The sequence below is a fragment of the Pseudophryne corroboree genome, chromosome 6 (genome assembly GCF_028390025.1).
Source record: "Pseudophryne corroboree isolate aPseCor3 chromosome 6, aPseCor3.hap2, whole genome shotgun sequence".
NCBI lineage: Eukaryota > Metazoa > Chordata > Amphibia > Anura > Myobatrachidae > Pseudophryne > Pseudophryne corroboree.
In genome coordinates this window covers 637,380,002-637,402,289 of record NC_086449.1, presented here as the reverse complement: position 1 = coordinate 637,402,289, position 22,288 = coordinate 637,380,002, and the positions used below count along the sequence as shown (strand labels likewise).

General features: G+C 46.9%; 1 protein-coding gene across 5 annotated transcripts in view; it reads left to right on the top strand.

Annotated features, from left to right (window-relative positions):
- Nucleotides 1-22,288, top strand: part of RNF14 (ring finger protein 14) — a 161,753-nt gene that overhangs the window by 21,327 nt on the left and 118,138 nt on the right. For all 5 annotated transcript variants that reach the window (XM_063928148.1, XM_063928151.1, XM_063928147.1 and 2 more), the window contains exons 2-3: nt 10,785-10,945; nt 14,151-14,302. In XM_063928148.1, the coding sequence (XP_063784218.1) occupies nt 10,792-10,945; nt 14,151-14,302 (306 nt within the window). In that variant the 5' untranslated portion in view covers nt 10,785-10,791. The remainder of the gene's footprint in view (nt 1-10,784; nt 10,946-14,150; nt 14,303-22,288) is intronic.

Here is a 22,288-nt window from a genome sequence, read left to right as displayed (position 1 = left end):
GTCCGTCTCCCTGGGCACAGTTCCTATACTGAAGTCTGGAGGAGGGGCATAGAGGGAGGAGCAAGTTCACACTCTAGAAAAGTCTTAAAGTGCCCATGGCTCCTGCGGAACCGTCTATACCCCATGGTACTGAAGTGGACCCCAGCATCCTCTATGGACTAGGAGAAAAGGATTTACCGGCAGGTATTAAAATTTCTGATTATTATTATTATTATTGTATCAATACGCTGGCATAAACAACCTCCTATATAATATTGGGTGCTGCTTTGCTGATTCTTATGTTATGATCAAATAAAATTTCAGCCTAGAAGCCGATGGGATAGTAGCCATACTATTGCTGGAATGGTAATATACACATGCTTGGGGTCTTTAGTGAGCAATATTTAAAAAAAATCTATATGTATATTTTAAATATGAGGCAAAATTTTTACTTTGGTTAGCTTGAGGAGCACTCAAGAAATATGTATAGATAGGAAGCATGAGAAATTCCTTAAGACAGACTATACCAATGTGGGTACTGTTGTACACTCATTCCTTGCATCTGCATGGGTAGCTAAGGCCATTGGGTGCTGGACCGAGGCACTAGAAGCTGACCTCAGGTCTGGTGCTAGCAGAAAGAAGTTATTACTTCTAGTGGAGCACATTAAGTAGGTGGGTTCTTACCTAGGTGAGACGGTCATTGACACAGGTCTTAGCTGCTAAGGTGTTGGCGTCTACCGTGGCGGCCAGGAGAGCCCTCTGGCTGCATTCCTGGATCACGGATGCAGATTTTAAGAAGGTGTCAAAGGCGCTCCCATTTTCAGGAGATATGCTCTTTGGTCAGGATTGAACAAAATTGTTGCTACGGTGGGAGGGTCCAAGACAGCCTTCCTTTGGCTGCACCTCCCTGGGCCAGAATGTCTTCCTTTTATTCCTTTTGTTCACAGGGAAAGGTCATGGGTCAGGCGTTGTCAGATACTAGGGTTCCTCCTCCAAGGGATCTAAGCCTGGAGATAAGCAGTCTTGGTCTTCCAGATTACCTGCTCACAAGCCTACAAGCCTGCCGCATAAGGGGGCATGCCTTCACCTGTGGGACATCAGCGTGGAAGGCCGGCTTCTGCTTTTCGACAATGTGTGGATGGGGACCACATCAGACACTTGGGTCTGAGCCGTGGTCTCTCAGGGCTACGCACTGACTTTTCAGAAGTGTCCTCAGTTGCTGTTCTTTTCCATAGGATTTCCAGCAGATATGGGTAAGGCAGGAGCTCCCAGGGAGTCTGTTTGCTCCCTTCTGGGCTCCAAGGTCATCATCCTTGTCCCCTCGTCCCCTCGGTATGGGTTTCTATGCTAACCTCTTTCTAGTCTAGTCCATCCTCAGTCTGGAGGCACTAAACAGGTATCTGTGGATCCTTATCCACCGCTTGGAGTCTCTACACTCCATCACTCTGGCTATGGAACCGGGGTGGGGGGGGATTTTATAGCTTCATTAGGCATTTTGGATGCCTATTGACACATCCCCATCCAGGTCAGCCACCAGCGTTTCCTTAGATTTGCAGTGTGGGACGATCACAACCAATTTCAGGCATTACCAGCCTCTCAGGTGTTCACAAAGGTCAGGGCAGTCATGGCTGTGCAGAATCCTACCCTATCTAGCCAACCTTCTCCTGGCCAAGCCTCCAGATGTCCTGATGGACCATATTTGTCTGACGGTGAATCTGCTGCAGTCACATGGGTGGAAGCTCTATTGGTGCAAATCTACGTTGATGCCTTCTCAGGAAATGTTACACTTGGGGGCTCTGCTGGGCTCCATCCTCCGGCTCTGTTGGCAGTGCTCACTCCCAGCGTACAGAATTGGTAGGCACATTTCTCTGACGTCCTAGTGGATGCTGGGAACTCCGTAAGGACCATGGGGAATAGCGGCTCCGCAGGAGACTGGGCACAAAAAGTAAAAGCTTTAGACTAGCTGGTGTGCACTGGCTCCTCCCCCTATGACCCTCCTCCAAGCCTCAGTTAGATTTTTGTGCCCGAACGAGAAGGGTGCAAGCTAGGTGGCTCTCCTGAGCTGCTTAGAAGTAAAAGTTTAAATAGGTTTTTTATTTTCAGTGAGTCCTGCTGGCAACAGGCTCACTGCATCGTGGGACTAAGGGGAGAAGAAGCGAACTCACCTGACTGCAGAGTGGATTGGGCTTCTTGGCTACTGGACATTAGCTCCAGAGGGACGATCACAGGTTCAGCCTGGATGGGTCCCGGAGCCGCGCCGCCGGCCCCCTTACAGAGCCAGAAGAGCGAAGAGGTCCGGAGAAAGCGGCGGCAGAAGACGTTCCTGTCTTCAAATAAGGTAGCGCACAGCACTGCAGCTGTGCGCCATTGCTCTCAGCACACTTCACACTCCGGTCACTGAGGGTGCAGGGCGCTGGGGGGGAGCGCCCTGAGACGCAATAAAAACTATATAAAAACCTTATATGGCTAAAAAAAAAATGCATCACATATAGCTCCTGGGCTATATGGATGCATTTATCCCCTGCCAGTTTCCTGAAAAAAGCGGGAGAAAAGGCCGCCGTGAAGGACAGACCCTGACACGGATACTGAATCCAGTGTCGACGGTGACGAGACAAACGTAATGTCCAGTAGGGCCACACGTTACATGATCACGGCAATGAAGGAGGCATTGAACATTTCTGACACTACAAGTACCACAAAAAAGGGTATTATGTGGGGTGTGAAAAAACTACCAGTAGTTTTTCCTGAGTCAGATGAATTAAATGAGGTGTCTGATAAAGCGTGGGTTTCCCCCGATAAAAAACTGCTGATTTCTAATAAATTATTGGCACTATACCCTTTCCCGCCAGAGGTTAGGGCACGTTGGGAAACACCCCCTAGGGTAGATAAGGCGCTCACACGCTTATCAAAACAAGTGGCGTTACCGTCTCCTGATACGGCCGCTCTCAAGGAACCAGCTGATAGAAGGCTGGAAAATATCTTAAAAGGTATATACACACATACCGGTGTTATACTGCGACCAGCGATCGCCTCAGCCTGGATGTGCAGCGCTGGAGTGGCTTGGTCGGATTCCCTGACTGAAAATATTGATACCCTGGATAGGGACAGTATATTATTAACTATAGAGCATTTAAAGGATGCATTACTATATATGCGAGATGCACAGAGGGATATTTGCACCCTGGCATCTAGAGTAAGTGCGATGTCCATTTCTGCCAGAAGAACGTTATGGACGCGACAGTGGTCAGGTGATGCGGATTCCAAACGAGCTCTACCAACGTCTCCCTCCGACAGGGAGGCAGTATTGGAAGCTATTCACAAGCTGTATTCCCAGCAGGTGATAATCAAGGTACCCCTCCTACAACAGGGAAAGGGGTATTATTCCACGCTGTTTGTGGTACCGAAGCCGGACGGCTCGGTGAGACCAATTTTAAATCTAAAATCTTTGAACACTTACATAAAAAGGTTCAAATTCAAGATGGAGTCACTCAGAGCAGTGATAGCGAACCTGGAAGAAGGGGACTATATGGTATCTCTAGACATCAAGGATGCTTATCTCCATGTCCCAATCTACCCTTCTCACCAAGGGTACCTCAGGTTTGTGATACAAAACTGTCATTATCAGTTTCAGACGCTGCCGTTTGGATTGTCCACGGCACCTCGGGTCTTTACCAAGGTAATGGCCGAAATGATGATTCTTCTTCGAAGAAAAGGCGTTTTAATTATCCCTTACTTGGACGATCTCCTGATAAGGGCAAGGTCCAGGGAACAGTTAGAAGTCGGAGTAGCACTATCTCAGTTAGTGTTACGTCAGCACGGGTGGATTCTAAATATCCCAAAATCACAGCTGATTCCAACAACACGTCTACTGTTCCTAGGGATGATTCTGGACACAGTCCAGAAAAAGGTGTTTCTCCCGGAGGAGAAGGCCAGGGAGTTATCCGAGCTAGTCAGGAACCTCCTAAAACCAGGACAAGTGTCAGTGCATCAGTGCACGAGAGTCCTGGGAAAAATGGTGGCTTCTTACGAAGCGATTCCATTCGGAAGATTCCATGCAAGAACTTTTCAGTGGGATCTGCTGGACAAATGGTCCGGATCGCATCTTCAGATGCATCAGCGGATAACCCTATCTCCAAGGACAAGGGTATCTCTCCTGTGGTGGTTACAGAAGGCTCATCTTCTAGAGGGCCGCAGATTCGGCATTCAGGATTGGATGCTGGTAACCACGGATGCCAGCCTGAGAGGCTGGGGAGCAGTCACACAGGGAAGAAATTTCCAGGGCTTGTGGTCAAGCATGGAAACGTCTCTTCACATAAATATCCTAGAGCTAAGGGCCATTTACAATGTCCTAAGTCAAGCAAGGCCTCTGCTTCAGGGTCAACCGGTATTGATCCAGTCGGACAACATCACGGCTGTCGCCCACATAAACAGACAGGGCGGCACAAGAAGCAGGAGGGCAATGGCAGAAGCTGCAAGGATTCTCCGCTGGGCGGAAAATCATGTGATAGCACTGTCAGCAGTGTTCATTCCGGGAGTGGACAACTGGGAAGCAGACTTCCTCAGCAGACACGACCTCCACCCGGGGGAGTGGGGACTTCATCCAGAAGTCTTCCAAGTGATTGTAAACCGTTGGGAAAAACCAAAGGTGGACATGATGGCGTCCCGTCTCAACAAGAAACTGGACAGATATTGCGCCAGGTCAAGGGACCCTCAGGCAATAGCGTTGGACGCTCTGGTAACTCCGTGGGTTTTCCAGTCGGTATATGTGTTCCCTCCTCTTCCTCTCATACCAAAAGTACTGAGAATCATAAGAAGGAGAGGAGTAAGAACGATACTCGTGGCTCCGGATTGGCCAAGAAGAACTTGGTACCCGGAGCTGCAAGAGATGCTCACGGAGGACACGTGGCCTCTACCTCTAAGGAAGGACCTGCTCCAGCAGGGACCTTGTCTGTTCCAAGACTTACCGCGGCTGCGTTTGACGGCATGGCGGTTGAACGCCGGATCCTGAAGGAAAAAGGCATTCCAGATGAAGTCATCCCTACCCTGATCAAGGCCAGGAAGGATGTAACTGCAAAACATTATCATCGCATTTGGCGAAAATATGTTGCGTGGTGTGAGGCCAAGAAGGCCCCTACGGAGGAATTTCAACTGGGTCGTTTCCTACATTTCCTGCAAGCAGGATTGTCTATGGGCCTAAAATTAGGATCCATTAAGGTTCAAATTTCGGCCCTGTCGATCTTCTTCCAGAAAGAACTGGCTTCAGTGCCTGAAGTTCAGACGTTTGTCAAAGGGGTACTGCATATACAGCCTCCTTTTGTGCCTCCAGTGGCACCTTGGGATCTCAATGTAGTTTTAGGGTTCCTAAAATCACATTGGTTTGAACCACTTGCCACAGTGGATTTGAAATATCTCACATGGAAAGTGGTAATGCTGTTGGCCCTGGCTTCAGCCAGGCGCGTATCAGAATTGGCGGCTTTATCCTATAAAAGCCCTTACCTGATATTTCATTCGGATAGGGCGGAATTGAGGACTCGTCCTCAATTTCTCCCTAAGGTGGTTTCAGCGTTTCACATGAATCAACCTATTGTGGTACCTGTGGCTACTAGGGACTTGGAGGACTCCAAGTTGCTGGACGTAGTCAGGGCCCTGAAAATATATGTTTCCAGGACGGCTGGAGTCAGAAAATCTGACTCGCTGTTTATACTGTATGCACCCAACAAGCTGGGTGCTCCTGCTTCTAAGCAGACGATTGCTCGTTGGATTTGTAGTACAATTCAACTTGCACATTCTGTGGCAGGCCTGCCACAGCCAAAATCTGTAAAAGCCCATTCCACAAGGAAGGTGGGCTCATCTTGGGCGGCTGCCCGAGGGGTCTCGGCTTTACAACTTTGCCGAGCAGCTACTTGGTCAGGGGCAAACACGTTTGCTAAATTCTACAAATTTGATACCCTGGCTGAGGAGGACCTGGAGTTCTCTCATTCGGTGCTGCAGAGTCATCCGCACTCTCCCGCCCGTTTGGGAGCTTTGGTATAATCCCCATGGTCCTTACGGAGTTCCCAGCATCCACTAGGACGTCAGAGAAAATAAGAATTTACTTACCGATAATTCTATTTCTCGTAGTCCGTAGTGGATGCTGGGCGCCCATCCCAAGTGCGGATTGTCTGCAATACTTGTATATAGTTATGGTTACAAACAAATCGGGTTGTTTATTGTTGGAAGCCATCTTTTCAGAGGCTCCTACGGTTATCATACTGTTAACTGGGTTCAGATCACGAGTTGTACGGTGTGATTGGTGTGGCTGGTATGAGTCTTACCCGGGATTCAAGATCCTTCCTTATTATGTACGCTCGTCCGGGCACAGTATCTTAACTGAGGCTTGGAGGAGGGTCATAGGGGGAGGAGCCAGTGCACACCAGCTAGTCTAAAGCTCTTACTTTTTGTGCCCAGTCTCCTGCGGAGCCGCTATTCCCCATGGTCCTTACGGAGTTCCCAGCATCCACTACGGACTACGAGAAATAGAATTATCGGTAAGTAAATTCTTATTTTCTTGAGTTGTCAGGACATGCATTCCGGCAAGTGGGTTCTGCTTTCAGAAGTCTTCCAGTTGCTGGTCCACCATTGTGGCATCCCAGACAGCCACCAGCTGCCAGGGTACTATTCCTGCACCAGGGCGCTCTCCTAGTTGATGCTCCTCCAGTTCCGTGGATGTTTCCGCTTATCTACATCTTCCCTCCGCTCCGGATTGGCCATGGCGAGTATGGTATGCCAATCTTCTGAGTCCATCGACGCTCCTCTGCGGCCGGATCTTTTGTCTCAAGGCCTGTGCTTCAATCCGGATCTGGCCTGTCTTGCTTTGATGGGGTAACTCTTGATCCATCCATCCTGAGAGCACAGGGGGTTTTTCTAGGAAGGCCATCCGTACCATGCTTAAGGCCTCGAAGCCATCTTTTGCTAGAACTGATCACTGTATCTAGTGGACTTACTGTGCGTGGTGTTTGGCCAGGGGTTTCAGCTCCAGGTCATTCCGCCACTTGCGGGTTCTTTCCTTTGTGTAAGTTGGTCTGGATTTGGGCCCTCGATTCTCTTCCTTGAAAATACAAGTCTCCACCCTCTCTGTCCTCTTTCAGCGACAGTGTCAGGAATCGGCGTTCAGTGGCATCTCACTTACCAGCGCGATGGTGTGCAGGCCTCCGGAGGTCACGGCCCCAGTCTGAGGCTGCATAAATTCTCTGTCCACATTCACGGTGCCCATTGTCCTTGTGTACCCCTGAAGTCCATCTAGTGTGTACCCACCATCTGTGCAGCATGGGCGCCGCCATGACACTTGTGGTCAGCTGACCTGCAAACACCCAATCCTGCGCTGTGTCTGCACACATGATTCCAGCATCCAATGCCTGGTGACCTAGGGGTATAAATCCAGAACATCAGCTCAGTCTCATCGCCTTGAACAACGCGTCACATCCAGTGTACAGCGTCTCCTGGCTCCAGTCTTCTGTCTCCATTGATTTCCTTGCTCCAGTGTCTCCGTGGGACTACAGGCTCCAGCCATCCAGCTCTGCTACAACTCCTTCCACAGTCAGCTTCCACCGCTGCATGCAGTAAGAGACTCTCTCCAGGTGCTACTTACCATTCTCACCTGTGTGTTGTTTATCTGCGTTCAGCACTGTGCTATTCCATCTGGCACTTAAAACAACCAGCTTGCAATTTACAAACTGTCTCCTGCTTTTGCCTTGCTTGGCTTTGTGGACTTGTGCATATATATAGACTGTGTGAATCTACTGCTGTTGGTTTCCAGACCAATTACCGGAGTTACTATTGCCTGTGTTCACTGTCATCAGTTGCATTGTCATCATCTGCATATTTGATCCTGTAACCATCGACTTCCAAGTCGACCATCGATGTTTGCCATCGGCTTCCAGGCTGGTCATCACTGTTGTTCCTTTAACTGGTTTACAGATTATCACCTGTGACTGTTGTTATACCTCTATCAGCTTCCTTGCTCAAACCATTGGTATTGTTATTGTGCTTCAGTGACTGTCATACCTCTGTGTGCTAAATAAATGTAATTGCGCACCTGTTCAGGAATCTTCTACAGCCTCGTTTCCTCCACCGCACCACCACTGACCCACTAGTGCCCCCTCCGGGAACAGACACAGTTACAGACCTGACAGACAGATTGCACTCTTCAGGGCATTCTCCACGTACAGCCACAATGGTGGGTCCAATAAACCTCTCTTTGGCACTTCGGACACTGCAGTCCACTCCCTTTGAGCCTTTGGAGGCTGTGGACAGTCGTTGCGTGGAAGAATGTCTTCTTACTTGCCATTGCATCGGCCGGCGGGCGTCCGACCTGAGCGATTTATCTTGTCGCTCCCCCTTTCTGTTTTTTCCTTTTAAGTAGGGCCATTTTGCAGACGCGCTTGGGTTACCTACCCAAGATTGTGTCTTGGTTCCACATAATTCGAAAGATTGTGGTACCGGCTTTCAACGTTCCGGACTCTTCCCTGGAGGAAGCCTCTCTGGATGTGGTGAGGGCTCTCCAGATTTGGACAGGACCACAGACCTTTGCAAGTCTGATTCTCTTTGTCCTGTATGATTTTCACAAGCGGCACTGGCCAGCTTCTAAACAGACTTTGCTAGGTGACTCCACATGACCAGCTGCCACATTTATTCTGCGGCAGATCTTCCTACCCCTGTCGTGGTGTCTACTCATTCCACCAGTCTGTGGAAGCCTCTTTGGCAGCTCAGCATCCTCTGCCCACACATTCATTCATTCTTGTGCATTTGACACACTTGCGTCTTCCGACGCGGCCTTTAGGCATAGAGTTCTCAGTGCAATTCAGGAGCATCCCCTCCCATAAAGGGGACTGCTTTGGGACGTCCCATAGTATTCCTGTGCCCCCTAGTGGAGGATGAAAAAAAGGATCTTTATGTTCTTACCTGGTTAAATCTTTTTCTTCGACTCCATAGGTGGCACAGGGCGCCCACACTGATGCATCTGGCTTGTGGGGTGTCGTTCCTATGTAACCGGTTCTCTGAGTACCTTTTTTATTTTTTTGTGTTTCTCTTGAGTGTGTTGTGTTGCCTTCTCCTTCTCTTCGCTGTTTGCTGAGGGCTTGCTAACTTAACTGGAGAGCCGGGGGCGGAGTATAGAGGAGAGGGAGGCCTGGGATGATGGGGAAAATATTGTTAATTAATTGGTGCCCATACTGTCTGCTCTACAGCTATACCCATAGTATCCCTGTGCCCCCCTATGGAGTCGAAGAAACGGATTTAACCAGGTAAGAACATAGGGCCTTATTCAGGTTTGTTAGCAAACAAAAAAAGCACACCTGGGCAAAACCTTGTTGCACTACACGTGCAGAGAGAGTTAGATGTGGGTGGGGTGTGTTCAAACTGAAATCTAAATTGCAGTGTAAAAATTAAGCAGCCAGTATTTACCCTGCACAGAAACAATATAACCCACTAAAATCTAACTCTCTCTGCACATGTTACATCTGCTTCACCTGCATTGCAACATGGTTTTGCCCAGTTGCTTGCTCTTTTGGTTTGCTTGCAAACCTAAATAACCCCCTATAAATCTCCTTTTTCTGTGTAAAGTGGGAGTTCTAGTAACTGTGGAGAGGAATCACCTCTGATTATTTTATTGCTAATTTTAAAGAGATGGGTTTGCTTGTGTTGGAAATTACCATGGATGAGATGCATCACAAATTGCATTTTGAATGCGATGCATCCCGCCACTGATCGCATGCATAGCGGCATTCATTAATACCATATACTTGAAAATGTAAGCATAGTGTATCTCTACTGATCAGAGCTGTCCTTTATGGTATGGAGACTTCCGGGTTTACGACTCGGGAGTCCTTCTGCACAAGCGCAAGCCTCGGGGGACACTGGGAGGAATCCTATTGATCCCTCTTGGGGATTTGTGTGGAGAGAAGCCCATAGGCTTCTATTAGGCAATGCCATCTTTAGATTGCTTTGCCTATCAGGTTCAAGCTCTGGAAAATTTAGCTTTCCCGGAGCTTGGGGCATATTGCTTTTGGTATTATTTTCCAGAATTGTGGGTTTTTATATATTGTTCTACATGAGGCTTATGCAACTAGTTTATCATTGGAACATTGATCTGAAGTAGAAAAGTTCTGTTTTACAAGCCAGAACGCGTTCTCTTCTGTGTCGCATCTGATCTTTTCTGCTATGTGGTGCACAGAGTATCACTGAAGGTGGGCAGGAGATGTCCCAGCTGGTATCCGGATTTTAGCTCGACAGCACTTAGGTCGACCACTATTGGTCGACATGCATTAGGTCGATATGGTCTATAGGTCAACAAGTTCACTAGGTCGAAATGGACAAGGTCGACATGGGTTTTTCACCCATTTTTTTTAACTTTCATACTTTACGATACACGTGGACTATGATTGGGAATAGTAACATGTGCCGAGCTCTACGATAGCGGAGCGACACTCCTTGTCTTAAGCATGGCGAGCCATGCAAGGGGACATGGTGCACTAATTGGGGTTTCCGGTCATTTTACAAAGATAACAAGACAAAAAAAAAGTAAAAAATTCATGTTGACCTTTTGTCATGTCAACCGTGTCCATGTTGGCCTAATGAACGTGTCGACCAATAGATGTCGACCTACTAACTGTCGACCCTAAGACCCAGACACCACGCTGATAAATGAGGAATGCAGACACAACTAGTAGTGTACGATGTGTACTTCTAACAACATCATTTGAAGACCATTATTAAAAGTTGCAGAGTGGCTGTTTTACTTATTCATTTCTATGTCTTGATCCTGGCAGATAATCAATGTCAAGTGAAAACCAGGAAGCTCAGGAGGATGAACTACTAGCACTGGCTAGTATATACTCTGATGATGAATTTAAAAGGGCAGACACCGCTCCCGGAGGGGAAATACAAGTGTGCTTGGAATTACCCCCACCTTTTAAAATATCTGTGAAAAGTGAGTAATGTCAGTAATGGAAGTTCTCTGTTTTCTTGTCCATTCAAGCACAAAGTTGGTGTATTATGTACCGAGAACCTGCTTTTTCTGCCAGTGTAAACATGCCATGGGGAAGTTAGCGTGTTTGCTCTCCATATGTGTGACATACCAGTGTAGTTACCATGTTATGCTGACGATGGTTTGCTTGTACAATTTATGAGCTTTATTCATTGGCAGAGCCACTATATAACAATAAATAGTTATCTGGCTATAACAAAGTTATTGTACCGACCCAAGTACTGAACAAAGTAATATATTACAGGTTGAGTATCCCATATCCAAATATTCCGAAATACGGAATATTCCAAAATACAGACTTTTTTGTGTGAGAGTGAGATAGTGAAACCTTTGTTTTTTGATGGCTCAATGTACACAAACTTTGTTTAATACACAAAGTTATTAAAAATATTGTATTAAATGACCTTCAGTCTGTGTGTATAAGGTGTATATGAAACATAAATGAATTGTGTGAATGTACACACACTTTGTTTAATGCACAAAGTTATAAAAAATATTGGCTAAAATGACCTTCAGGCTGTGTGTATAAGGTGTATATGAAACATAAATGAATTGTGTGAATGTACACACACTTTTTTTAATGCACAAAGTTATAAAAAATATTGGCTAAAATTTACTTCAGGCTGTGTGTATAAGGTGTATGTGTAACATAAATGCATTCTGTGCTTAGTCTTAGGTTCCATCACCATATCATCTTATTATGGTATGCAATTATTCCAAAATACGGAAAAATCCAATATCCAAAATACCTCTGGTCCCAAGCATTTTGGATAAGGGATACTCAACCTGTATCTAAATAAAAAAGACGGCACCAGTAAAAAGGTTACATGTAAATTACTATATGGAGGACTCGGTTCTCCACAACCATTTTGATGACTTTTCCACAGTTACAGTTCATTGACTAAGAAGCTCAGAAAACACATATAGAAGTCTATGTGCGCGGCGGTCTTACTATTCCAGCATGTGCTTACAGAGCTATGCATTAACTGTATAGGTATGATGGGATTTGTAGTTCAACAGCTGGACCCTCCTCTCCTCCCAGAGTGATATTTTCTGAAATACTCTTTATTTAAATTAAGGCTAAATTACATGTATTGTTTGAAACTTTATTGAAAACCCATGAAATCTAACGTTTTTTTTCACTTTTTCATGTGTTTTCAGTTAACTTTGTTATTAATGTTAAAATATTTTTTCGTTCATTTTTTTTAAAATGTTTAAATGATGATTGAAGATCATGAGAACATGTCACTGAATAAGCTTTAACATAAACATGCCTACTTTCATAATATGACGTAACAGCTTATATAATACTATAAAACAGTAACTGATCCGGACTAGTTAAGGATCGTTGTGACCTTTTACTTCATAATTTGTCATTCAGTTTTAACCTCTATAATATCTAATGGGTTATTATCATTTATATAGCGACACAAAACATTCACACATAGGGGGGTATTCAATTGAGTGCCAGTCGAATAAACAACACTAATTCGAGGCAGGGTATTCAATTGCGGGCATTTTCGCCAGTTTTTTTGATCCATTTGTGCCCAAAAACAAGCAAAAATGCCCGCGAATTTGCCAAAACACGTGTATCAGCTGCAAATTTGCTGATACACCTGGTTTTTACCAGTGCCAGATTTTTTTGACTAGTTGAAAATATGGCACGGGCTTTGAAAAGGTCAAATGTAAATTTGACCTAAAAACGGGCAAAAAGTGCAGTTTTTTCGACTAGTCGAAAAATGGCACTAATTGAATACCTCCCATAGAGAACCAAACAGCCACAGCTCAAATGCAGGAACAAATTCTTCCAAGTGAGTAGTTTTATTCCATTACAGCTGAAGTGTGTAATATTCCTCTGTTACCCAAGGTAAGACTGGACCCCTCAGAATGTACACATAAAGGCAGTATTCAATTATGCCCAATCATTTTCTATAAGTATCTGAATCCATGTGTTATCGCTGGCTCTGAGGGCTGCTTATCGAGCATTATGCTTCGGGTGCCTGAGGCAGTGGAAGCATAATCCCCGATAAGTGCCAGGTATCAGCGTTAATTGAATAGCCCCTGGCGAATCATTTAGCTGCGGTAAATTACTGGAGCTGGTTCAATACCCCCCAAAATGTGTTCCATTATCTGGCTCAGTTGCTGATTAGTTGTTGGTTTTTTGTTTTTTTTTGTATATATTTGAGAATATTGGATACATGGGGAGAGGATCTACAATAATCCTGCACCGTTATCACATGGATGAAGCTTATTAGAAAGCTGTACCCTGGACTCTGCATGCTGCATTATGATCTGTGATGACACTTACATGGACAAGTGCCTGCTTTAGCAGATCAGATATTCCCCTTACTCCTTTCAAGGCAACCGTTTATTCTGCTCCCATTTCTTTTCCCCTCTTTTGTTTTTTTCCAACATAACGTTCAAGAAAACAAAATGGCGTTTATTATTGTCATTTCTGCCAAACATAGTTCCCTGTAGCTTACACAACAGAATAGGACATGCAGTTAATGTTGTATTAAGGTAACTTTATCTTTACCATTAGTTTTATCCATGTTATAGGTCATTGGGCATCATTCTCATTAGTCCGTATAAATGTATGTTTCTCAGTGACTCTGCTCTGATCTCAGAATGCCAAAGATTCCTCATTGGGTCATTCTACATTACTCTGCATGCTGATTCAGTTTTATTGACTGCTTCTATAGCCACTGGATTGCTCCCATCTATGTGGGACACAGGCTTATTTATAGGTATAGGAAGGTGAGCTGAGCTGGGCTTCAAACAGTTAAAACTTTCTTCCCAGCAGCCCAGGCTCCCTCTTCCTTATATGCCCCCCTAGAGTGGGCACAGTTTTTGGGGGCTTCTGCCCCTCTTCTTTCCTTTTTCTTTGTGACAGTATTTTATTTTTACTACACTAAGCGTTTGGTTTGGGATACCGACAACCGGGAAACTAACTGCTTCCCAGTTAACTATATACAGTAAGCCCTATTTCATCTTCCTGTTATTTACATAGCACATAGATATATAGTACCGAGTTGTACAATCCATGCATTACATTTAGGTGTATAAAACCAATGCCAGCGTAGTAGATGGTAGCCTGCTCTCAAAAGTTTGCTGTAAAAATGCATTTCTGTATTTATGTATTTTGCAGGTAATTCTGAACCGAAAGACATTACAGAAAGCTTTGAGAACACGGTTTCCTTCCTTCCAGCTATTGTGCTGAACTTTGAACTCCCCGCTGCTTACCCGTCCACTGCACCCCCCATCTTCACACTCAGCTGCAAGTGGCTTTCACCAAAACAGGTTTGCTCTACATTAAGTAATATTGAAAAAGATCGGTAGCACATATTTTGAATCAATATTCTTTTAATTCATGCTTGTCTAGTTAATGCAACACATAAAACAGCAACATATGTGCATCATTTCCTGTGAATAAACAATACAATTATAAAACCAGAAATAAAAGCATGTAAAGAGACATCAATTTTTAGTAAATAGCAAATTAATGGTACTGCACACAAGATAAAATGAGAAAGACCTCTGTACCAGCCAGGAATATTCTAGTATTCCCTCATACTTATGTGAAACCGTTCAACTGTGGCATGGTTTAGTAGACAAATCCAACTCATGAAAGATTATATCCTATAATTCCATATAAACTTACATTTGAAGAATTTTTCAAATACCTACTTGATTCCCAGGGAACAAACTAGTGTCCCCTGTGCTCATACACCATAGAGTGATTGTGATTAATGGTGGTCATTCCGAGTTGTTCGCTCACTAGCTGCTTTTAGCAGCTTTGCACACGCTAAGCCGCCGCCTACTGGGAGTGAATCTTAGCTTATCAAAATTGCGAACGAAAGATTCGCAATATTGCGAAAACACTTCTCTGTGCAGTTTCTGAGTAGCTTGAGACTTACTCTTCCAGTGCGATCAGTTCAGTGCTTGTCGTTCCTGGTTTGATGTCACAAACACACCCATCGTTCGCCCAGACACTCCTCCGTTTCTCCAGCCACTCCCGCGTTTTTCCCAGAAACGGTAGCGTTTTTTCAAACACTCCCATAAAACGGCCTGTTTCCGCCCAGAAACACCCACTTCCTGTCAATCACATTACGAACACCAGAACGAAGAAAAAACCTTGTAATGCCGTGAGTAAAATACCTAACTGCATAGCAAATTTACTTGTCGCAGTGCGAACATTGCGCATGCGCAGTTAGCGGAAAATCGCTGCGATGCGAAGAAAATTACCGAGCGAACAACTCGGAATGACCACCAATATCTGTAGGCTAATATGCACTTGTTTTTTAATCCTTAATTAAATGAGCTGTCAGCAGGCTTATTTCTTTTTCATCCACTAGGGGTCACTGGAGTACTCTTGGGATATGGAAGGGGCATTAGCAGGGACAGGCACATTTTAATATTTAAATTAGTAACCCTCCTACCCCTTTATACTCCCAAGATGCCTCAGTGTTTTCTCTTACGTCCTAGAGGATGCTGGGGACTCCGTAAGGACCATGGGGTATAGACGGGCTCCGCAGGAGACATGGGCACTCTAAAGACTTTAGATGGGTGTGCATTGGCTCCTCCCTCTATGCCCCTCCTCCAGACCTCCGTTAGATCCTGTGCCCAGAGGAGACTGGGTGCTCTGCAGGGGAGCTCTACTGAGTTTCTCTGTAAAATACTTTTGTTAGGTTTTTTATTTTCAGGGAGCACTGCTGGCAACAGGCTCCCTGCATCGTGGGACTGAGGGGAGAGAAGCAGACCTACTTAAATGATAGGCTCTGCTTCTTAGGCTACTGGATACCATTAGCTTCAGAGGGTCGGAACGCAGGTCTCACCCTCGCCGTTCGTCCCGGAGCTGCGCCGCCGTCCTCCTCACAGAGCAGGAAGATAGAAGCCTGGTGAGTATGAGAAGACAGAAGACTTCGGATCTTCTATGAGGTAACGCGCAGCGGTAACGCTGCGCGCCATTGCTCCCAACACACACACACACTGGCGGCACTGTATGGGTGCAGGGCGCAGGGGGGGCGCCCTGGGCAGCAATTATTAACCTTCTAGGGACACTGGCAGAGATATATACTGCGGAGTATAAAGATTTGAATGGGATCGAAGCCCGTCGGTGAGGGGGCGGAACTTGTTCCCTCAGCACTAACCAGCGCCATTTTCTCCACAGCACGCTGCAGAGAAACTGGCTCCCCGAACTCTCCCCTGCTGAACACATACAGAGGGCAAAAAAGAGTGGGGGGGGGGGGGGGCACCTTTATTTGGCGCAGTGATTATATTTATAAAAGCGCTGTACTGACTGGGATTTTATTCCAGTATCCGGTGGCGCTGGGTGTGTGCTGGCATACTCTCTCTCTGTCTCTCCAAAGGGCCTTATTTGGGGGATTGTCTCTCTCTCTATATGTATATGTATATGTGTGTATATATATATATATATATATATATATATATATATATATATATTTCTCTGACGTCCTAGTGGATGCTGGGAACTCCGTAAGGACCATGGGGAATAGACGGGCTCCGCAGGAGACTGGGCACTCTAAAAGAAAGATTAGGTACTATCTGGTGTGCACTGGCTCCTCCCTCTATGCCCCTCCTCCAGACCTCAGTTAGAATCTGTGCCCCGCCAGAGCTGGGTGCTCCTAGTGGGCTCTCCTGAGCTTGCTAGAAAGAAAGTATTTGTTAGGTTTTTTATTTTCAGTGAGATCTGCTGGCAACAGACTCACTGCTACGTGGGACTGAGGGGAGAGAAGCAAACCTACCTGCGTGCAGCTAGCTTGTGCTTCTTAGGCTACTGGACACCATTAGCTCCAGAGGGTTCGAACACAGGGCCTGACCTCGATCGTCCGTTCCCGGAGCCGCGCCGCCGTCCCCCTTGCAGAGCCAGAAGACAGAAGAAGGAGATGAAATCGGCGGCAGAAGACTCCGGTCTTCATTAAGGTAGCGCACAACACTGCAGCTGTGCGCCATTGCTCCCACTGCACACCACACACTCCGGTCAATGTAGGGTGCAGGGCGCTGGGGGGGGGGGGCGCCCTGGGCAGCAATAAGAATACCTTTTGGCACTAAATACACATAATACAATCTGGGAAACTGTATATGTGTAAAAAAATGTGTAAATATATATATCCCTGAGTGTGTGGGGGTGTCGGTACGTGTGTGTCGGCATGTCTGAAGCGGAAGGCTCATCTAATGAGGAGGTGGAGCAGATGATTGTGGTGTCTCCGTCTGCGACGCCGACACCTGATTGGCTGGATATGTGGAATGTTTTAAATGCAAATGTGTCTTTATTACATAAGAGAATGGACAAAGCAGAGTCCAGAGAAAAGACAGGGAGTCAAGCCATGGCTTTGGCTGTATCACAGGGCCCTCCAGGGTCTCGGAAACGTCCCCTGTCCCAAGTAGCAGACACTGATACCGACACGGATTCTGACTCCAGTGTCGACTACGATGATGCGAGGTTGCACCCAAGGGTGGCCAAAAGTATTCATTATATGATTATTGCAATAAAAGATGTTTTACATATCACAGATGACCCCTCTGTCCCTGACACGAGGGTCTGCATGTTTAAGGAAAAGAAACCGGAGGTAACCTTTCCCCCATCTCATGAGCTGAACGCGTTATTTGAAAAAGCTTGGGAAACTCCAGACAAGAAACTGCAGATTCCCAAGAGAATTCTTATGGCGTACCCTTTCCCTGCGCAGGACAGGTTACTGTGGTAATCCTCGCCCAAGGTGGACAAGGCTTTAACGCGCTTGTTACAAAAAGGTGGCGCTACCGTCTCCAGATACGGCAGCCCTCAAGGATCCTGCTGATCGCAGACAGGAAACTACCTTAAAATCAATTTATGCACATACGGGTGCCTTGCTCAGACCGGCAATAGCGTCGGCTTGTGTTTGTAGCGCTGTAGCAGCTTGGGAGATACCTTGTCATCTGACATTGATACCCTAGATATGGATACCATTTTATTGACCTTAGGTTATATTAAAGACGCAGTCTTATATATGAGAGACGCTTCCAGAGTCGTTGGGCTGTTAGGTTCAAGAGCCAACGCCATGGCGATTTCTGCTAGGTGAGCCCTGTGGACCCGTCAATGGACAGGTGATGCCGACTCAAAGAGACATATGGAAGTTTTGCCTTACAAGGGTGAGGTTTTATTTGGGGAAGGTCTCGCGGACCTGGTTTCCACAGCTACCGCGGGTAAATCTACTTTCTCTAACGTCCTAAGTGGATGCTGGGGACTCCGTAAGGACCATGGGGAATAGCGGCTCCGCAGGAGACTGGGCACATCTAAAGAAAGCTTTAGGACTATCTGGTGTGCACTGGCTCCTCCCCCTATGACCCTCCTCCAAGCCTCAGTTAGATCTCTGTGCCCGAACGAGAACGGTGCACACTAGGGGCTCTCCTGAGCTTCTTAGTGAAAGTTTTAGTTTAGGTTTTTTATTTTCAGTGAGACCTGCTGGCAACAGGCTCACTGCATCGAGGGACTAAGGGGAGAAGAAGCGAACTCACCTGCGTGCAGAGTGGATTGGGCTTCTTAGGCTACTGGACATTAGCTCCAGAGGGACGATCACAGGCCCAGCCATGGATGGGTCCCAGAGCCGCGCCGCCGGCCCCCTTACAGAGCCAGAAGACAGAAGAGGTCCGGAAAATCGGCGGCAGAAGACATCCTGTCTTCACCAAGGTAGCGCACAGCACTGCAGCTGTGCGCCATTGCTCCTCAGCACACTTCACACTTCGGTCACTGAGGGTGCAGGGCGCTAGGGGGGGGCGCCCTGAGCAGCAATAAAAACACCTTGGCTGGCGAAAATACATCACATATAGCCCCCAGGGCTATATGGATGAATTTTAACCCCTGCCAGAATCCATAAAAAAGCAGGAGAAAAGTCCGCGAAAAAGGGGCGGAGCCTATCTCCTCAGCACACTGGCGCCATTTTCCCTCACAGCTCAGTTGGAGGGAAGCTCCCCTGGCTCTCCCCTGCAGTCACTACACTACAGAAAGGGTTAAAAAAGAGAGGGGGCACTAATTAGGCGCAGTATTAACAATACAGCAGCTATAAGGGGAAAAACACTTATATAAGGTTATCCCTGTATATATATAGCGCTTTGGTGTGTGCTGGCAAACTCTCCCTCTGTCTCCCCAAAGGGCTAGTGGGGTCCTGTCCTCTATCAGAGCATTCCCTGTGTGTGTGCTGTATGTCGGTACGTTTGTGTCGACATGTATGAGGAGAAAAATGATGTGGAGACGGAGCAGATTGCCTGTAATAGTGATGTCACTCCCTAGGGGGTCGACACCTGAGTGGATGAACTGTTGGAAGGAATTACGTGACAGTGTCAGCTCTGTATAAAAGACAGTGGTTGACATGAGACAGCCGGCTACTCAGCTTGTGCCTGTCCAGACGTCTCATAGGCCGTCAGGGGCTCTAAAGCGCCCGTTACCTCAGATGGCAGATATAGACGCCGACACGGATACTGACTCCAGTGTCGACGGTGAAGAGACAAATGTGACTTCCAGTAGGGCCACACGTTACATGATTGAGGCAATGAAAAATGTTTTACACATTTCTGATAATACGAGTACCACCAAAAAGGGGTATTATGTTCGGTGAGGAAAAACTACCTGTAGTTTTCCTGAATCTGAGAAATTAAATGAGGTGTGTGATGATGCGTGGTTTTCCCCCGATAACAACTGATAATTTCTAAAATGTTATTGGCATTATATCCTTTCCCGCCAGAGGTTAGGGTGCGTTGGGAAACACCCCCTAGGGTGGATAAAGCGCTCACACGCTTGTAAGGGCTCTACCCTCTCCTGAGATGGCCGCCCTTAAGGATCCTGCTGATAGAAAGCAGGAGGGTATCCTAAAATGTATTTACACACATACTGGTGTTATACTGCGACCAGCAATCGCCTCAGCCTGGATGTGCAGTGCTGGGTTGGCGTGGTCGGATTCCCTGACTGAAAATATTGATACCCTAGATAGGGACAGTATATTTTTGCCTATAGAGCATTTAAAAGATGCATTTCTATATATGCGTGATGCACAGCGGAATATTTGCCGACTGGCATCAAGTCTAAGTGCGTTGTCCATTTCTACCAGTAGAGGGTTATGGACACGTCAGTGGTCAGGTGATGCGTATTCCAAACGGCATTTGGAAGTATTGCCTTAATAAGGGGAGGAGTTATTTGGGGTCGGTCTTTCAGACCTGGTGGCCACGGCAACAGCTGGGAAATCCACGTTTGTACCCCAGGTCGCCTCTCAACATGAGAAGACGCCGTATTATCAGGCGCAGTCTTTTCGTGGACAAGCGGGCAAAATGTTCCTCATTTCTGCCCCGTGACAGAGGGAGAGGAAAAAGGCTGCAGAAATCAGCCAGTTCCCAGGAACAGAAACCCTCTCCCGCCTCTGCCAAGCCCTCAGTATGACGCTGGGGCTTTACAAGCAGAATCAGGCACGGTGGGGGGCCCGTCTCAATGAATTTCAGCGCGCAGTGGGCTCACTCGCAAGTAGACCCCTGGATCCTTCAGGTGATATCTCAGGGGTACAAATTAGAATTCGAGTCGTCTCCCCCTCGCCGTTTTCCTAAAGTCGGCTTTACCGATGTCTCCTTCTGACAGGGAGACAGTTTTGGAAGCCATTCACAAGCTGTATTCCCAGCAGGTGATAATCAAGGTACCCCTCCTGCAACAGGGAACGGGGTATTATTCCACACTGTTGTGGTACCGAAGCCGGACGGCTCGGTGAGACCGATTCTAAATCTAAAATCTTTGAACACTTACATACAGAGGTTCAAATTCAAGATTGAGTCACTCAGAGCAGTGATTGCGAACCTGGAAGAAGGGGACTACATGATGTCTTGGGACATCAAGGATGCTTACCTTCATGTCAAAATTTACCCTTCTCACCAAGGGTACCTCAGGTTTATGGTACAGAACTGTCACTATCAGTTCAGACGCTGCCGTATGGATGGTCCACGGCACCCCGGGTCTTTACCAAGGTAATGGCCGAAATGATGATATTCCTTCAAAGGAAGGGAATTTTAGTTATCCCTTACTTGGACGATTCCCTGATAAGGGTAAGATCCAGGGAACAGTTGGAGGTCGGTGTAGCACTATCTCAGGTAGTGTTGCGGCAGCACGATTGGATTCTCAATATTCCAAAATCGCAGCTGGTTCCGACGACTTGTCTTCGGTTCCTAGGGATGATCCTGGACACAGTCCAGAAAAAGGTGTTTCTCCCGGAGGGGAAAGACAGGGAGTTATCCGAGCTAGTCAGGAACCTCCTAAAACCGAGCCAAGTCTCAGTGCATCAATGCACAAGGGTTCTGGGTAAAATGGTGGCTTCCTACGAAGCAATCCCATTCGGCAGATTCCACGCAAGAACTTTCCAGTGGGACCTGCTGGACAAATGGTCCGGGTCGCATCTTCAGATGCATCAGCGGATAACCCTGTCACCAAGGACAAGGGTGTCCCTCCTGTGGTGGTTGCAGAGTGCTCATCTTCTAGAGGGCCGCAGATTCGGCATTCAGGACTGGGTCCTGGTGACCACGGATGCCAGCCTGCGAGGCTGGGGAGCAGTCACACAGGGAAGGAATATCCAGGGCTTATGGTCAAGCCTGGAGACATCACTTCACATAAATATCCTGAAGCTAAGGGCCATTTACAATGCTCTAAGCTTAGCAAGACCTCTGCTTCAAGGTCAGCCGGTGTTGATCCAGTCGTACAACATCACGGCAGTCACCCACGTAAACAGACAGGGTGGCACAAGAAGCAGGAGGGCAATGGCAGAAGCTGCAAGGATTCTTCGCTGGGCGGAAAATCATGTGATAGCACTGTCAGCAGTATTCATTCCGGGAGTGTACAACTGGGAAGCAGACTTCCTCAGCACGACCTCCACCCGGGAGAGTGGGGACTTCACCCAGAAGTCTTCCACATGATTATAAACCGTTGGGAAAAACTCGACAGGTATTGCGCCAGGTCAAGGGACCCTCAGGCAATAGCTGTAGACGCTCTGGTAACACCGTGGGTGTACCAGTCAGTGTATGTGTTCCCTCCTCTGCCTCTCATACCCAAGGTACTGAGATTGATAAGATGGAGAGGAGTAAGCACTATATTCGTGGCTCCGGATTGGCCAAGAAGGACTTGGTAACCGGAACTTCAAGAGATGCTCACGGAGGATCCGTGGCCTCTACCTCTAAGAAGGGACCTGCTCCAACAAGGACCCTGTCTGTTCCAAGACTTACCGCGGCTACGTTTGACGGCATGGCGGTTGAACGCCGGATCCT